Source organism: Bufo gargarizans, chromosome 7 (genome assembly GCF_014858855.1).
Source record: "Bufo gargarizans isolate SCDJY-AF-19 chromosome 7, ASM1485885v1, whole genome shotgun sequence".
Classification (NCBI taxonomy): domain Eukaryota; kingdom Metazoa; phylum Chordata; class Amphibia; order Anura; family Bufonidae; genus Bufo; species Bufo gargarizans.
Window position 1 is genome coordinate 23,184,741 of NC_058086.1, and position 18,803 is coordinate 23,203,543.

The 18,803-nt window shown below is 46.1% G+C and overlaps 1 protein-coding gene across 6 annotated transcripts in view; it reads right to left on the minus strand.

Moving 5' to 3' along the window:
• TSEN2 (tRNA splicing endonuclease subunit 2) overlaps positions 1-18,803 on the minus strand; it is a 49,557-nt gene that overhangs the window by 18,874 nt on the left and 11,880 nt on the right. For 3 of the 6 annotated variants that reach the window (XM_044300654.1, XM_044300650.1, XM_044300656.1), the window contains exons 2-4: positions 17,075-17,273; positions 15,270-15,351; positions 9,180-9,216 (exon numbers count right to left, since the gene is read on the minus strand). In XM_044300654.1, coding sequence (XP_044156589.1) covers positions 9,180-9,216; positions 15,270-15,351; positions 17,075-17,260 — 305 coding nt within the window. In that variant the 5' untranslated portion in view covers positions 17,261-17,273. Of the gene's footprint in view, positions 1-9,179; positions 9,217-15,269; positions 15,352-17,074; positions 17,274-18,344; positions 18,471-18,803 lie in introns of those variants that run through there. The other 3 variants (XM_044300653.1, XM_044300652.1, XM_044300655.1) reach the window with 3 other exon arrangements.

Sequence of the window (18,803 nt, forward strand, 5' to 3'; positions counted from 1 at the left end):
TTTTGTGACTGCACTTGGGGACACTTTTAAAGTTTTCCCAATTTTTCGGACTGACTGACCTTCATTTCTTAAAGTAATGATGGCCACTCGTTTTTCTTTACTTAACTGCTTTTTTCTTGCCATAATACAAATTCTAACAGTCTATTCAGTAGGACTATCAGCTGTGTATCCACCTGACTTCTCCACAACGCAACTGATGGTCCCAACCCCATTTATAAGGCAAGAAATCCCACTTATTAAACCTGACAGGGCACACCTGTGAAGTGAAAACCATTTCAGGTGACTACCCCTTGAAGCTCATCAAGAGAATGCCAAGAGTGTGCAAAGCAGTAATCAAAGCAAAAGGTGTCTACTTTGAAGAACCTAGAATATGACATATTTTCAGTTGGTTCACACTTTTTTTTTTTATGTATATAATTCCACATGTGTTAATTCATAGTTTTGATGCCTTCAGTGTGAATCTACACTTTTCATAGTCATGAAAATAAAGAAAACTCTTTGAAAGAGAAGGTGTGTCCAAACTTTTGGTCTGTACTGTATATGTGTTAGGAAAAAAATACGTATAGGTTTTTAACAATGGAACCGTCTGGTGAACGGATGCCACTGTGAGGCATCCGTTAAAGGTATACGTTATTTTGTTTGTGGTAAACCTATGACAAAAACGTAATGTGAACCCAGTCTTACATACTATAGTTTAACCCCTTCCCAACACATGATGTAATAGTACGTCATGGAGGCAAGTGACTTCCCGCATTTGGACGTACTATTAAGTCATGGTGATCGGGCGAGCATCTGAGCGGTGAGCGCCCGATCACTGCAGGGGCCCGGCTGTATCCGCAGGCATCTCTGTAAAAGCCGATGCCGGCAGATGAACCCCTTCTATGCCACGGTCAGCGCTGAACATGGCATATAAGGTGCATGCGGCGGGTGAGGGAGCCCATTGGGTCCCCGCGCTGCTGTGGCGGGTACCCGATGGGTGACAAGGCAGCCCGATACCATGCCCAATGCCTTGCATGGCATCGGGACCTGCCTTCTACGGGTACCAGGGAGATCCAGCCCCAGGCCCATCTCCTAGGCAACCTGTTAGTGTATTACTCAGTGTAATACACTAACAGGCAATGCATTACAATACGTTCCATGAGATCACCATGACGGCCACAAGTAGATTGACCCCTGACCTCTGTAGGGGCAGGAACAGAGAAAGGTTAAAACACTCCCCCCCCTCCACCATACACCAGTTCTTTCCAAAATTACAAGAGTGAGAGGTGGAGATAAATCTAAGCAACTATTATATAATTAGAAGGTATTAATTCATACCCTCAATGAAATTAAGCAAATAATGATAATAATTCGGGAGGGAATAACGGGCCGTCATGGTGATCTCATGGAAACCAAATTATCGGTAGGTCTAATTCCGATTTCCATATCATCACCATGACAGCCACAAGGAGATATCCAAAATTAGAACATCAAGGGGGGTGGGCTACTGCCTGAAGGACTTTACGTCCAAAGGACAGTTCGGAAGAATTAGAGAAATCTAAGCGGTAATGGTTAACAAAAGTATGTACACTGGACCAGGTCGCCGCCCTACAAATGTCTTCCATGGAGGCATCTGCTTTCTCAGCATGAGAAGAAGTCATAGCTCTAGTTGAATGCGCTTTTAAGTTGGCTGGACAAGAGAACCCCTAAGTGGTATAAAAATGGGAAATTGTGCACTTAATCCACCTGGCTATGGAATACCTAGACAAACTCTACCCCCTGTTTTTCCCTGAAAATTGAACAAGAATACTATCGGGCTTCCTGAATTCCTTAGTGACCCCAAGTATTTCAGAACCATACGTCCAACGTCTAAAGTGAAAGGAACTTTCCCTGCTATTTTATGGGTTATTACAAAAAGGCAGGAACCATGGGTCTAGTCTGAGTACTATCCTATCTTCCAGGATTCTAAGATAGGGTTCCCTAATTGAGATAGCCTGTATTTCACCCAGTCTTCTTGCGGACGTGATCGCAATCAGAAATGCTGTCTTGAAAGATAGGAATTTGAGCGGACAGTCTTCCAGAGGTTTAAACGGACTCATAGTTAAGCCATTTAAAACAGTGTTAAGGTTCCAGGAAGGGACTCGTGATTTCAAAGTGGACCTCAATCTTGATGCTGCTCTGATGAATCTTCTGATCCATTTGTGATTTTCTAAGTCCACATCGAAGACCCAGTTCTAGACCCTGTTGAAGGAAATCTAAGATTTGTTCAATCTTTGGTCTAACTAGATTTGGAGAAGATTCCCCTGACCAAAAGCAAAATCTCCGCCAAATTTTTAGGTATATGGCAGATGTCACCTTCTTCCTAAAAGGACCTGAGAGTGGCTATGACCTTGTCTGAAAGTCCTTGACGCTTCAGTATTTCGACCTCAGGATCCAAGCTGTCAGTCTTAAAAACTCTGGATGGGGATGAAGGATGGGCGCCTGATGTAGAAAGTCTTTCCTGAGCGGAAGAGTCCATGGAATGGAGATTGAAAGTTTTTTGAGGGAGGAGAACCAACTCCTCTTTGGCCAAAAGGGGGTTATCAGGATAACAGTTGAATTCTCTTGTAGAATTTTCAGAATTACTCTTGGAATAATCGGCATTGGAGGAAACGCATAACAGAGCTTCCAGACCCATGTCGTAGCGAAAGCGTCTATCATCCAAGGATTGCCCCTGGGATCCAGGGAACAGAATCTGTTCACTTCTTTGTTGTCTTTTGACGCAAACAAATCTATGTCTGGTGTTCCCCATCTGTAGCATTCTATCATTCTGAAGACTTCCGGATTTAGGGACCATTCTGTTTGGTCTATTGTGTGTCGGCTTAGATAGTCCGCCACCTGATTGAGAGTCCCTTTGAGATAAGTTGCCGAGATAGACCTCACATTCCTTTCGGCCCAGTAAAATATTCTGTTTGAAAGGTCTAGAAGCTTCTTTGATTTTGTTCCTCCCTGATGTGAGAGGTAAGCCACTGTTGTTGTGTTGTCTGACAGGATCCTGAGGTGGTGATCCAGAAGAGCCTCTTTCGCCATCTTTAAGGCTTCCCATACAGCGCTGAGCTCTCTGAAGTTTGAGAATTGGATGCTTACCGAAGGGGTCCAGGAACCTTGGTAATACTAATCCCCAATTTTTGCTCCCCAGCCTGACTGACTCGCATCAGTCTTGATCTGAACATACAGAGACTTCCTCCAGGCCACTCCCTGTGAGAGACTGTTGTCTACCTTCCACCAGCTTAAGGAGGTTTTTACATAGGCTGGAATGACAACCTTGCAATCTAGCGACCTCTGTTGCTTGTCCCAGATGTCCAGAATCCAGGACTGCATGGGATGGGAATGTAGTTGACTCCACATTAATGAGGGAATGCAGGCTGTCAGAGTTCCCGGCAAACTCATATCTCTTATAGAGCAGGAAGGTTTTGACTTTCTCCTTTAGAGACTGAATCCTGTCTGTGGGCAGGAGAGTGGTCTGTGACTGCGAGTCCAGGATGACTCCAAGGAACCGTACTCTGGTTGATGGCTGTAGACATGATTTCTGCGGATTGACAATATAGCCCAGTTCTGTTAGAGTGGATAAAAAAGTGTCCAGATCCGTTAGTAATTCGTCTACTGTATCTCCTACTAGAAGGAAGTCGTCTTGGTAAGGGATCAAGTTTAGTTATTTTTGTCTCAGGAATGCTACCATCTCGATCACCAGCTTGGTGAATATTCTGGGAGCCGAGGAAATCCCAAACGGAAGAGCTGTAAACTGAAAATGGTGAGTGTTGCCTTGCTGGTCTTTTATTGCGAATCTCAAGAATTTTTGAGAGTTGTGGTGGATCGGGATGTGATAATACGCATCTTTTAAGTCCACTGTACACATATCTGCATTCCTTTTTATTAGAGGAATTAGGGATCCCAGGGACTCCATCCTGAGCTTCCTGTAGGAAATGTACTGGTTGAGGAATTTCAGATTTATAACGGAATGACCCTTCTTTCTTTTTCACCAGAAAGAGACTGGGATAGTATCCCTGGCCCTGTTTTGAGATCTTTGATCCCTTGACAAATGCTGCACTGAGCTTTCACCGACCCCAGATTTGATATAAAAAATCTGCTCGGGGGGGACTGAAGAAAATTCTATTTTGTAGCCTGCTCCGACTACCTACTGGGCCCAGGGATTTGATGTTACCTTCTTCCAGGAAATTTCTTTAGCCTTCCCACGACTCTGGTGTCATTGTTTATCGGCGGGTTTACTCTGGGGATTGAGAAGAAACCCTTTCCCCTTAGGCCTCTTTCACATGGGCGTTGCGGGAAAATGTGCGGGTGCGTTGCGGGAACATGCGCGATTTTTCCGCGCGAGTACAAAACATTGTAATGCGTTTTGCACTCGTGTGAGAAAAATCGCGCATGTTTGGTACCCAAACCCGAACTTCTTCACAGAAGTTCGGGCTTCGGATCGGTGTTCTGTAGATTGTATTATTTTCCCTTATAACATGGTTATAAGGGAAAAGAATAGCATTCTGAATACAGAATGCAAAGTACAATAGCGCTGGAGGGGTTTAAAAAAATAAAATAAAAAATTTAACTCACCTTAATCCACTTGATCGAGCAGCCGGCATCTCCTCCTGTCTTCATCTTAGCTGTGTGCAGTAACAGGACCTGTGGTGAGGTCACTCTGGTCATCACATGATCCATCACATGATCTTTTACCATGGTGATGGATCATGTGATGACCGGAGTGACGTCACCACAGGTCCTGTTCCTCCACACAGCACAGAAGACAGACAGAAGAGATGCCAGGCTGCGCGATCAAGTGAATTAAGTTAAATTATTATTATTATTATTTTAACCCCTCCAGCGCTATTGTACTATGCATTCTGTATTCAGAATGCTATTATTTTCTCTTATAACCATGTTATAAGGGAAAATAATAATGATCGGGTCTCCATCCCGATCGTTTCCTAGCAACCGTGCGTGAAAATTGCACCGCATCCGCACTTGCTTGCGATTTTCACGCAAACCCATTAATTTCTATGAGGCCTGCGTTACGTGAAAAACGCAGAATATAGAGCATGCTGCGATTTTCACGAAACGCATAAGTGATGCGTGAAAATCACCGCTCATGTGAACAGCCCCATAGAAATGAATGGGTCGGGATTCGGTGCGGGTGCAATGCGTTCAACTCACGCATCGCATCCGCGCGGAATACTCGCCCGCATGAAAGGGGCCTTACCCCCTTTTGGAGTAACTCCAGCGGCCTGACTTCCCTTTCTGTCTGTAGGATCTCTCTTGGCCCTGAAAGGAAGGAAAAGGGAATTTTCCTCCTATAAGGTCCATCCTCCGGAAACCCCTTCTTTTTATCTGACGCCTTTTCCAGGATCCTGTCTAAGACTGGACGAAGACATATTCACCTGAAAAGGGGATAGAACATAACTTCATTTTTGAAGTCTTGTCCCCTGACCACAATTTGATCCAAAGGGCATGACGTACCACATTAGAAACACCTGCATCCTTGGCCGATAATCGAATGGACTCAGCAGACGCATCCGCTAAAAAGGCCGTTGCTGATTTTAGAAGAGGGATGGAATTTATTATTTCCTCCCTGGGGGTCTTATCCCTCAAATGGGACTCTAACTCATTTAGCCTAAGGCTAGTTTCACATTTGCAGCAGGACGGATCCGACAGGCTGTTCACCATGTCGGATCCGTCCTGTGGCTATTTCGCCGTGCCCGCGGACCGCCGCTCCATCCCCATTGACTATAATGGGGACGGGGGCGGAGCTCCGGAGCAGCACGGAGAAAGCCGCCGGACTAAAAAGCCTGACATGCAGTAATTTTAGTCCGGCGGCCTTTCTCCGTGCACTGCCGTGCTGCGCCGGAGCTCCGCCCCCGTCCCCATTATAGTCAATGGGGACGGAGCGGCGGTCCGGCGAAATAGCCGCAGGACGGATCCGACATGGTAAACAGCCTGTCGGATCCGTCCTGCCGCAAGAGTGAAAGTACCCTAAGATACATAGACCTCGCGACCGAGGTTGCAGCAATGTTAGATTTAAGATTAAACATGGATGCCTCCCAGGGTTTACGTAGTAAGCTGTCTGCTTTCCTCTCCATGGTGTCCCTCAATTGGGATGTGTCTTCAAAGGGTAAAGATGTTTTTTTAATAACCTTGGCTACCTGTACATCTATTTCGGGGATCTCATAAAATAGTCTTGACTCTGCCGGATCAAATAACAGGTAGTTCTTGTATTGTCTAGATACCCCTAGACTCTTCTCAGGGTCTGACCATTCCTCCAAGATCATATCCCGAATGTTTTCGTTAATCGGGAACATTCTGTTTCTTTTTGTCCTTAGTCCCCCAAACATCTCCCCCTGAATCCTGAATAGAGTGAGTTTTTTGAACATCCTCCACCCCCATGGTGGCTCTTACGGCTTTAAGGTCAGACATCTCATCTGTGGCAAAGTATAATTTTTTTTACTGCTTTCTGGAATTTCTCCCTCAGAAAGGAGGTCCTCCTCCTCCCACTGTCTGGAAGAAGAGGCGTCGTCACCCATGCATTCCGAATCAGAAGAGGAGGTGGGATTAACTTTTGCCTTTTCGGGGGTAAGGTCCCTGGTCAGCCTCTGACATCTGAGATAATGAAGCCTTAACCTCCTCCTGAATCATGGAACAAACCTCTTCCCTTAGTGAGACACATTCCTCCGGTACTATATTAGCAATGCACTCTTTGCAAAGCTTTTTGAAACATGAAATACATTTTGCAGGTTTTTTTGGTTTCTTCTGAGCCTCCTTAGATACCTGTGAGGCGAGAACAGACCAAAATTAGACGGGAGGAACTATGAACTGCAACAAGGTGAAAACATGGCCGTGCGCCATAGCCAGAGAAGGAACACACCAGACTTAGGCTACTTTCACATTGTCATTTCTGGGTCCGCTTGTGAGATCCGTTTCAGGGCTCTCACAAGCGGCCCAAAACGGATCAGTTTAGCCCCAATGCATTCTGAATGGATAAGGATCCGTTCAGAATGCATCAGATTGCCTCCGTTCAGCCTCCATTCCGCTCTGGAGACGGACACCAAAACGCTGCTTGCAGCGTTTTGATGTCCGCCTGACGATGCAGAGCCAAACGGATCCGTTTTCACTGACACAATCAGGTGCAATTGAAAACAGATCCGCCTTCCATTGACAATTTTTTTTTATGGTAATGAAAACGTATCCGTTCTGAACGGATACAATTGTTTGCATTTTAGGTGCGGATCCGTCTGTGCAAATACCAGACGGATCCGCACCTAACTCAGGTGTGAAAGTAGCCTTAAGTAAAAGGTGATCCCCAACCCCAATATGTGTCTGACCATAAAAAGGCAATCCCCGCAGGGAAGTTACGGGAGGCTGAGAAGGAGCACCAAGCTCTCTGGGCTATTGCGGTTCTGGGTCTGACATCTCTGTTACGCCAGACCTCAGATCAGTGCCTACACGTGGTTCCTCACTTTCCAGCCGGCATTTTGAATGCTGAACACTGCCGCGCATCGCCCGCCTCCTACGTCACTTCCTGGATGCACCGGAAGTGACGTCATTCACAGCGCAATTGAGCCGGGCGCTCGCTCCAGCTTAACCAACGAGTGGCCAGGAGGACACTACCCCGGGAGCAGGCTCCGGATCTACCAGAGCGAGCCCTTCCGTCTCTCCCCTGCCCAGCATTAGTACAAAAAGACCGCCGGCGAACAGGGGAGTACCACAAGCTCCAGCAGTTAAGATAAGTGCCGCAGCACACATACAGGGAGTTCCATACACAGATAAACTTAATCTTCTCTCTTCATCTCCCTGACTCTGCCCTGGCCTCTGTAGGTACAGAAAACACTGGTGTTTGGTTGGGGGGGGGGGCGGGGTTTACTTTTCTCTGTCCCTGCCCCTACAGAAGTCAGGGGGCAATATCCTTGTGGCCGTCATGGTGATGATATGGAAAATGCACATTCACCAACAGTGTAAACAAGGCAGCAATCAGCCAACAAACAAGCTCATCTGTCACTGATCAGATTGCGTACAATTGCTCGCTGGATGGTAGCACATCTGCCCGTTCTTCCCCATTGCAGTTTGCATTGGCCTGTATGAAAGGTTCATTTATACCACTGCTGATTGACTTGTTACATCACCAATCAGCGCTTTGTCGTGGGATGAACTTGGCCCTTACAGATTGTAATTTTTGCTCCATAAGACGCACTTTTTTTTCTCCTAAAAAGTTGGGGGGAAAATGGCTCTGCGTGTTATGGAACAAACACTAGTAAGCACTTCCTTTATGTAAGCGCTCACTAGTACACAGTAGGACCAGGGAGTTGTGAATACAGTCCTTCTAGGTCTGATTGTACTCACCGCCCCCTGGTCTTCTCCGGACACCGCAATGTCCTGACTGCGGAAAGCAACAGGACGTAGTGCACGCAGTATGACCTGATGCTGTGCACCATCAGATCACAGTGCAGTGAGGTGCCTGGAAAAGACCAGGAAGCGGTGAGTGCAGGAAGATATGCTGGATCAGCAAAGTGGCAGCGCAGTCCAAAGCTGGAGAAGTAAGTTAAAGTGGTTTTAAGGATATCTCCCCATTGTCCCTCTGGGACCTGCACCTGTCTCGTAAACCCAGCCGGTGAAGTGAACGAGGGAGCACCGCCCCATAGAAGTGAATGATAGAGGTGCTCCCATTTATTTCTATGGGGATTCCAAAAATAGCTGAGTGCACCGCTCGTCTATTTTCAGCAGGCCAATAAGAACGCTTGGTGGTGGCCCGACCTGGCACTGCTGCCCACCACTTTGCCAGCTTTGTTTTCGGCTGTGCTTACGAGTGCACCTATCAGACAATGGGGGCATATCTTAGCGATATGACCCCATTGTCTCAGATGGGAATACCCTTGTAATTTATTTAATTTTATGTCTGATCTGAGGTCTAATCTCAGGTATGATGGGGGTCTGAGGTCTAATAAGCAATGAAGGTCTGATCTGAGGTCTAATAAGGAATGGGTTTCTGATTTGAGGTCTGATAAGGATTTGAGGGTCTAATGAATATTGGTGGTCTGATCTGGGGGCCTGATGAAAAATATTTTTTCTTCCTCTTAGTTGCGTCTTATGGTCCAGTGTGCCTTACAGAGCGAAAAATACTTTAAATATAATACAAAGTGATAAAATATTCACCAGTATACACTTACTTGATGGAAGAAATGACTGGAAATTTTGTTTTACAATCTGTAGAAGAGAAAAAACTGTTAAGTGTTTGGGTATTTTGCCCATATTGAGAATTACCGATTGTGGATTTGGGCGACACAAAATAACAATCTCTGCAAAGCCCAGCAATTCCTGCAGAGCTCGATAAGATGATGTTATTGTCACGGACGGTGTACAGGAAACAAGGCAAAGCAACATGCATAAATGTCTTGCTGGATCCAAAAACTAAGGAACCAAGGGGAGACCCCTGCAGAAGACCTGGCACTTTCCCTGGCTGCTCAGCTTATGCACAGATCCGAAAGGTGGAGGTTTGCATATCCACGTACCTTGACTATATTACCCCTGAGCACCCTACAATAGTGAGGGGACACGACCACCGGCTCCCTACACAAGATACGGAGGGAGTCAGGGTCACCTGGGATCCAGCAAACAGAAAATAACAGATAAATGTTCAACACTTAGCTTTTGTAGCAGACAGGAGAACAAGACCATCATGCACACACACTCCAGGAAGTAGTATAAGCCGCCCAGAAAAGCCTTCTGGGGAGGAATTTAAAGGGAAGCAATTAGTCCAACACATGACAGCTGAGAGAGGCTAACGAGATGAGGAACTGAATACCACAACAAAAAGTCAAGGAGGAGGTTCTGAAAGGCCTCTGTCAGAGCTTCTCAGCTGTCTGGTTGTTACAGTACCCCTCCCTCTACGAGTGGACTCCGGACACTCAGAACCCACCTTCTCAGGATGGGACCTATGGAAAGCCCTGATGAGACGAGAGGCCTTAATGTCCGTCACTGGGACCCACATCCTCTCCTCAGAACCATACCCCTCCCAATGAACAAGGTACTGAAGAGAACCGCGGACAAGACGAGAATCCACAATCCTAGAGACCTGAAATTCAAGATTCCCATCAACCATAATCGGAGGAGGAGGCAAAGGCAAGGGTACAATGGTTTGAACATAAGGTTTCAATAAGGACTTATGAAAAACATTATGGATCTTCCAAGTCTGAGGAAGATCAAGACGGTAGGCAACAGGATTGATGACAGACAGGATTTTGTAAGGCCCAATAAACCTAGGACCCAACTTCCAGGAGGGAACCTTCAATTTGATATTCTTGGTAGACAACCACACCAGATCACCAACATTCAGGTCCGGACCAAGCACACGTCTCTTATCCGCCACACGCTTATATCTCTCACTCATGCTCTTTAGATTATCCTGAATCTTTTGCCAAATAGATGACAAAGACGAGGAGAATCTGTCCTCATCAGGTAAACCAGAAGACCCCTCTCCCGAGAAAGTCCCAAACTGCGGATGAAACCCATATGCACCAAAAAATGGTGACTTATCAGAGGACTCCTGACGACGGTTATTTAAAGCAAACTCAGCAAGGGACAAAAAAGAACACCAATCCTCTTGATTCTCCGCCACAAAACAGCGCAGATATGTCTCCAGATTCTGATTGACGCGATCTGTCTGGCCATTCGACTGCGGGTGGAAAGCAGAAGAGAATGACAACCGAACCCCCAAGCGAGAACAGAAAGCCTTCCAGAATCTGGAAACAAACTGCGTGCCCCTATCAGAGACTATGTCTGAAGGAATACCGTGCAATTTGACAATGTGATCAATAAATGCCTGCGCCAGCGTCTTAGCATTGGGCAAACCAGGTTTGTGACATACGTATTATAAGATAACATGCATATCATTTGAATACTGTGTAATGACATCTACTTCTTGGTGTCCCACTTTCTCCCTGTTGTACTATCATATCAGTATACGGTATCTTCTGCCAATTCTGTTATGACATACTAATAGCCTTTTATACTGAAAAGCGCTTTATGTCAGCATTAGTTTCTGTCTTACTCCTAAAATACTAATCTTGTTCTCAGCACTCTTTGCACCTGCGCAATAGCGCTCTGCATGTTTCTTATGTCAAAATCGGCTCCTGCCCTTATCCAAGATGGTCATCACATCCCCAGCGCCTAATCCACATGTCGCGCTCCTAAGCCTAAGTGTCACAAGGAGGTAAACATTTTGGAAGATGGTGATGGAGTACATAGCAGACCGTGTCAACGTCCTCAATGATCCCTCAGTGCCTTACAACTACTGGGTGTCCAAGCTGGACACGTGACACGAACTAGCGCTCTACGCTGATGAAATGCACCATTTTGCTAAAACGGTCCACCACCACCAGAATCACAGTCTTCCCCGAGGAACGAGGCAGGTCCGTTATGAAGTCCATGGACAGATGTGTCCAAGGACGGGAAGGAATGGGTAAGGGAAGGAGAGGACCTGATGGCCGTGAATGAGGGACTTTGGCACGAGCGCAAGTCTCGCAGGCTGCCACAAAACCCTCAACCGACTTACGAAGCGCAGGCCACCAGAATCTCCGAGCGATGAGATCCAGTGTGGCTCTTACCCCCGGATGCCCAGCAAGTACCGTATCGTGGTGTTCTTTAAAAATCTTGTGTCTTAAAGCGAGAGGCACAAACAACCTCCCAGGAGGACAAAGATCAGGAGCCTCTGACTGGGCTGCCTGCACCTCCGCCTCCAATTCAGGAAAAAGAGCAGAGACCACCACACCTTCAGCCAAAATGGGACCCGGGTCTTCAAAATTCCCGCCTCCCGGAAAACAACGTGACAGGGCATCTGCCTTCACATTCTTAACTCCAGGGCGGAACGTGACAACAAAATTAAACCTGGAAAAGAACAAAGACCATCTGGCCTGTCTCGGGTTCAGACGCTTGGCTGACTCCAAGTAGGCCAGATTTTTATGGTCAGTAAATACGGTAATAGGGTGTCTGGCTCCCTCTAGCTAATGGCGCCATTCCTCAAAAGCCAAATTGATGGCCAACAATTCCCTATCTCCCACATCGTAATTTCTCTCTGCGGAGGAGAGTTTTCTTGAGAAGAAGGCACACGGTCGCCAATTGGCAGGAGAGGAACCCTGAGACAAGACCGCCCCCACGCCCACCTCAGAAGCATCAACCTCAACTATGAAGGGCAAAGAAACATCAGGTTGCACCAAGATGGGAGCGGAAGCAAAACTCTCCTTGATATCAGAAAAAGCCTTACGCGCCTCTACTGACCAAGAAGAAAAATCTACCCCCTTTCTGGTCATATCAGTGAGTGGTTTAACAATAGAAGAATAATTCAAAATGAACTTCCTGTAATAATTGGCAAAGCCCAAAAAACGCATCAGCGCCTTCTGATTCTCAGGAAGCTCCCACTCAAGCACAGCGCGGACCTTCTCGGGGTCCATGCGAAAACCAGAAACGGAGAGAAGAAACCCCAGAAATTGAATTTCTGGAACCGCAAACACACATTTTTCCAGTTTCGCATATAATTTATTCTCCCGCAGGATGAGCAAGACCTGACGTAAATGTTCCTTATGAGTTTGGAAATCAGGAGAAAAAAATCAAAATGTCATCCAAATACACCAATACAAATTTTCCCATCAAATGATAAAAAATGCTGTTCACGAAATGCTGAAAAACGGCTGGGGCATTCATCAAACCAAAAGGCATAACCAAATTTTCAAAATGGCCCTCAGGGGTATTGAAGGCCGTCTTCCATTCATCTCCTTCTCTGACCCTGACCAGGTTGTATGCCCCTCTTAGATCTAATTTGGAAAAGACTTTAGCCCCAACAACCTGGTTAAACAGGTCCGGGATCAGAGGAAGCGGATAAGGGTCACGAATTGTGATACTGTTCAGCTCCCTGAAATCCAGACAAGGTCTTAAAGAACCATCTTTTTTCTTAACAAAGAAAAAACCAGCGGCAACAGGTGACTTCGAGGGTCGTATGTGTCCTTTTCTCAGACTCTCAGAGATATAAGCACGCATAGCGATCCTCTCAGGTTGGGAAAGATTGTATAAACGAGATTTAGGCAGCTTGGCGCCTGGGATGAGATTAATAGGACAATCGTACTCCCTGTGCGGAGGCAAATCCTGAACTCCACTCTCAGAGAAGACATCCAAAAATTCAGAGAGAAAAGATGGTACAGTCTTAGTAGCAACCTCAGAAACAGATGTCATGAGGCAATTCTCTCTGCAAAAGTCACTCCAACCATTTATTTGCCTCGCTTGCCAATCAATGGTGGGGTTATGCTTAGTGAGCCAGGGCAGCCCCAACACCAGAGGGGTAGGCAAACTGCTAAGGACGAAACATGACACATCCTCAACATGAGCATCACTCACAATCAAACCGATATCGTGAACTATGCCCTTTAATGATTTCTGAGAAAGTGGAGCGGAATCGATAGCAAAAACAGGAATATCCTTTCCCAAAGTGCGCACCTGGAAACCATGAGTTATCGCAAATTGATTATCAATGAGATTAACCGCTGCTCCACTATCCACAAAAATCTCACAAAAAATGTTCTTGCTCTCTAGCGCCACCCTAGCCGGCAGGACAAAACGGGAACTACAAGCAAATGGAAAACCTTCAATTTCCGCCTCAACCCTGCCAATAGTAACAGACGGAACATTTTTAAAAGATTTTTTCCTGTTTGTTTCTTTATTACTCCCAGAAAACTGCCTGAATCTCCTAGAGGGACAAATATTTGCCAAATGATTTATACCTCCACAACAAAAACAAACCCTCCCATGCGAGCTGAATCTTCTATTGTCAGAAGCAATCAACCCCAGCTGCATGGGCTCCTGCTCAGAAGGGGCTGACGGCGACTGAGACCCCTGCGCACAGAATGGGACCGCTGCACTGTCCTGGGACTGCGTATGACAGGAAGGGGACATCTCTCCTCTCTCTCTAAGACGCCTGTCAATACGAACGGCCTGAGACATAGCAGAGTCCAAAGAAATAGGCCTCTCATGAAAGGCAAATGCATCTTTCAATCCCTCTGAAAGACCATGGCAAAATTGACTTCGGAGTGCAGCATCATTCCAACCAGTATCAACTGCCCATCTCCGAAATTCTGAGCAGTATATTTCTGCGGATTGTTTACCCTGGCATAATAGACGTAGTCTAGACTCAGCCAGAGCAATACGATCCGGATCATCATATATCTGACCCAGGGCTAAAAAGAATTCATCCACTGAACGGAGAGGCCGTGCCCCCTCCGGCAGCGAAAAGGCCCAGGACTGAGCGTTACCTCTGAGCAGCGATATAATGATCCCCACCCTCCGTTCCTCATCTCCAGAGGAAAGGGGAAGAAGGCGAAAATGGAGTTTGCAAGCCTCTCTAAAACGCACAAAATTCTCACTACCCCCGGAGAACGTATCCGGGAGCGAGATCTTAGGCTCAGAACAAGCTCCATGAACGCAAGCTGAACCGGTCACTTGAAGCTGAGAAAAAGTCTTACGGAGATCAGCTACCTCCAATGAAAGACCCTGGAAGCGTTCAGCCAAAAGTGAAACCGGATCCATGCTTGAGACGGTTTAGGCGGCTTATAATGTCACGGACGGTGTACAGGAAACAAGGCAAAGCAACATGCATAAATGTCTTGCTGGATCCAAAAACTAAGGAACCAAGGGGAGACCCCTGCAGAAGACCTGGCACTTTCCCTTGCTGCTCAGCCTATGCACAGATCCGAAAGGTGGAGGTTTGCATATCCACGTACCTTGACTATATTACCCCTGAGCACCCTACAATAGTGAGGGGACACGACCACCGGCTCCCTACACAAGATACGGAGGGAGTCAGGGTCACCTGGGATCCAGCAAACAGAAAATAACAGATAAATGTTCAACACTTAGCTTTTGTAGCAGACAGGAGAACAAGACCATCATGCACACACACTCCAGGAAGTAGTATAAGCCGCCCAGAAAAGCCTTCTGGGGAGGAATTTAAAGGGAAGCAATTAGTCCAACACATGACAGCTGAGAGAGGCTAACGAGATGAGGAACTGAATACCACAACAAAGAAAGTCAAGGAGGAGGTTCTGAAAGGCCTCTGTCAGAGCTTCTCAGCTGTCTGGTTGTTACAGTTATATACATGTCATTGTCTGTTCTGTCTCTACTACAGACAGAAAACATTTCTATAGGGGCAATCACAGCACTACCTTTGCTAATGTATATAATATGCCTCTTATATTCACTAAAAATATCCACCTTACCTTTCCAGCGCACTCTCAACAGCTCCTCTGCAATGTTGTAATCTGGTCGACTGCGTGACAAAATCCCCTTCCCAAAATATCCCTGGAGATGAAAAGAACAATTCATAGCTCATTCTAAAATATTCTGGACCATTTCCTGAAGGGCTTCTTTTATGGCTGTATCCAAGGGCTGAAGACTGATTGTTTGAGCACTCTGCAATAGCCTCGTGAACACACATGAAGTGAATGTCTGGGGAGCCATGGTTGGCCAGGTAGATGCGGTCGACACATGGACCATGTCTCCCTAGCCGATCACGGTCGTATGCATGACCCCTTAGGCCTCTTGCACACAAACTTTTTTTTTCTGTTTACGTTCCGTTTTTTGCGTTCCGTATACGGACCATATACGGAACCATTTATCTTAATGGATCCGCAAAAAAACCGGAAGGTACTCCGTATGCCTTCCGTTTCCGTATTTGCGTTCAAAGATTGTGCGCATAATGGACAAGAATAGTACTTTTCTATCAGGGGCCAGCTGTTTCGTTCCGCAAAAAACTGTGCCCCATAAACAAACCCTCCAAACTGCCATTCCGGAAGATGAAATGAAGCACAGCATTACAGCAGCCCTAAGGTATCATATAAGAGACTTGCTAGAACCTTCCTGCTTTTGGCCAGTAGGTATCATGTGATCTCCACTGGGACTAACATAGGGTGCACCCAATGTCGTGGGTGTAATTAGGAAACCTTATAAATACCAAAGTAAGGCTACTTTCACACTTGCGTTGTTGTTTTCTGGTATTGAGATCCGGCAGAGGATCTCAATACCAGAAAAAATAAGTTTCCATTCAGTCCTCATGCATTCTAAATGTAAAGAGATCCAATCAGGAGGCATCAGGACGTCTTCCGTTCCTGCAGCATTACGATTTGTGACCGGACACAAAATAGCTGCAAGATGCGGTTTTGTGTCCAGTCATAAAAAGAAAAAAAAAAAAGGATTTGGTACTGAAAACAATGTAAGTCAATGGTGACGGATGCGTTTTTTTAAGAGCTTGATCTGTCACCCATTGACTTTCAATGTATTTAGTGATGGATCCTAACGGAACGGATGCATCCTGATGTGCAAATCAAAACAGATCCGTTTAATTCCGTATTGAGATCCTCGGTCGGATCTCAATACCAGAATTAACAACTCAAGTGTGAAAGTAGCCTAAGGGCACTTATCCTCCTGACAGATTTCCTTTATTTTGTTCATCGCTCTACATGGTATTTGTGGTAGGAATTACAAATTCTCATACTGCACATAATATTGTCAGACTCCAGGCTGCAATTTTACAGTGTTAGGCTGGCCATGCACGAGATCCCTGCTGGTCAAACGAGATGGTTCTGCCGAGCATGTATTTGTTCTCAACAAGACGAGGGGAAAAAGTCACTGCTATTAGATAGTCTGCCAGTCCTGTTGAAACCAATATACATCTAAGGGCTCATTCACATGACCATTTATATTCTGCGGTCTGCAAAACGCAGATCCACAAGATATGGATGACGTCTGTGTTGCATCTGTCCTTTTTGCAGACCCACTGACTTCAATGGGTCCGTGTTCAGTTCCGCAAAATGAACTTGTTCTATTCTTGGTCTCAAAATAAGGAACAATGATATTGACGTGAATGAGTCCTAAAAAAAAAAAAAAAGATGCAACACGGCCGCCATCCACATTTTGCACACCGCGGTCGTGTACATGAGCCCTAATGTGAATGGCAAGCTTCAGTCCAGGATACTGCTAGTTAGGCAAACCTATGGTACAATCACGTTAACCAGAATGCCCTCACCTTTCCGTACAGCAGCTCTATATCCTCCGCACTCCTCACAATGACGTTATTGTTAATAATTTCTCCCTTACAGATCCGAAAATCTTTCATATACAAATCATGAGACAGTGGGATGGGAAAGGGAGATTCGTAAGACTCGTACACTTTCCTTTTCCTCCTGGGAGCGTGGAACGTGGCCTGAGACATGGTCTTCACTCTGCTGATATAAGGGGAGAGGAAACATTACTATACCAGATATACAATAAAGAATACAGTGAGACAGATCAAACATCCATGAATGTGCCCATTCTAGCCCACAGCATTAATGAGCACCCGGGACATTGCCATTTATTATAGATTTTACGCACGTGGACACAGACATCACTTACATATACGAAATCTCATTCATGTATGAAAATTTTTATGTACCGCAAATTCTGTTAATGGGGGTTTCCAGGCTTCATATATCGATGACCTATCCTCAGAGTAGGTCATCAGTATGAGACTGGTGGTGGTCCGACACCCCCGCGATCATCTGAACCCCGTAGCTGCTGGAACTACCACTTTGAAAAGAGCCGGAAGACGGATCGCCTATTATAGGGTACCTTCACACTAGCGTTATTCTTTTCCGGCATTGAAATCCGGTAAAGGGGCTCAATACTAAAAAAAAAAACACATCAGTTTTGTCCTTATGCACTATGAATGGAAAGCAAGCCGTTCAGTATGCATCAGGATGTCTTCCGTTCCGTCTCTTGTACGGTATTTGACCGGACAAAATACTGCGACATGCTGCAGTATTTTTTTTTTGGGACAAAATCCCGGCACTTGCCGGATCCAGCATTAATTTCCATAGAGATGTATTCATGCCGGATCCGATACCAAGTGTTCCGGAAATTGCAGCATCGCCGGATCCGGTTTTCCGGTCGGGACATAGGAGGTGTTATTTTTGCTTTTAATCTTTAAATACCGGATCCGTTATTTCGGAACCATATTCGTTATTGCAGAACCATATTTCAGTTTGCATACGGTTGCATCCGTTGCCAGAACTACCTGCCGGATCCCATCAACGCTAATGTGAAAGTACCCATAGTCTCCTTGTGGGACTATTAAATGGAAGGGGGAAAAAAGCTGTAAAAAAAAAAAAAAAATCCAATAAGGCTCTGATTGGCTGCTGTGAGAACAGCGCCCGCTCCCCACTGGCACTATGGGACATGCATACATACAGCGCAGCCTCTGTGGCACACACCACGGAACGGTGATAAGCTACAGGGGGACTACAGCCGACACTCACCACAAAACACCCTGTAAGGTCGGCTATTTCCCATGCTTGGTTGGTAAAGCCTAAAATGTATGGGCTTCTTTGAGGGCACGACGTCATGGAATCATGTGACTGCTTCTTCCCGCCCCTTACAGACTGTGCCAGATGCAGGAAGAGTTGTAAGGAAAAGGAGAGCAGCAGCTGTGTCCAGACAGGGAGGGCAGCCAGGCACTTGTGCTGGGGTCGGTGATTTCTGCTGAGGGGTCTGGGGCTGTATATGAGGGGTGTGAGCTCTGCTAGAAGCTCTTGTAAAGTCACCTACACTTACATTGCTCACCATACACCCCCTTACAAGGTATTTTATAACTCCTCTGTGCCCGCTCCACACAGTGGTTTTGCCTCCTCTTTGCCCCCTCCACATGTCTGTTTTGCCTGCAGAGCGCACCCCGCACTGTGTGTTTTTACCTGCAGAGCGCACCCCGCACTGTGTGT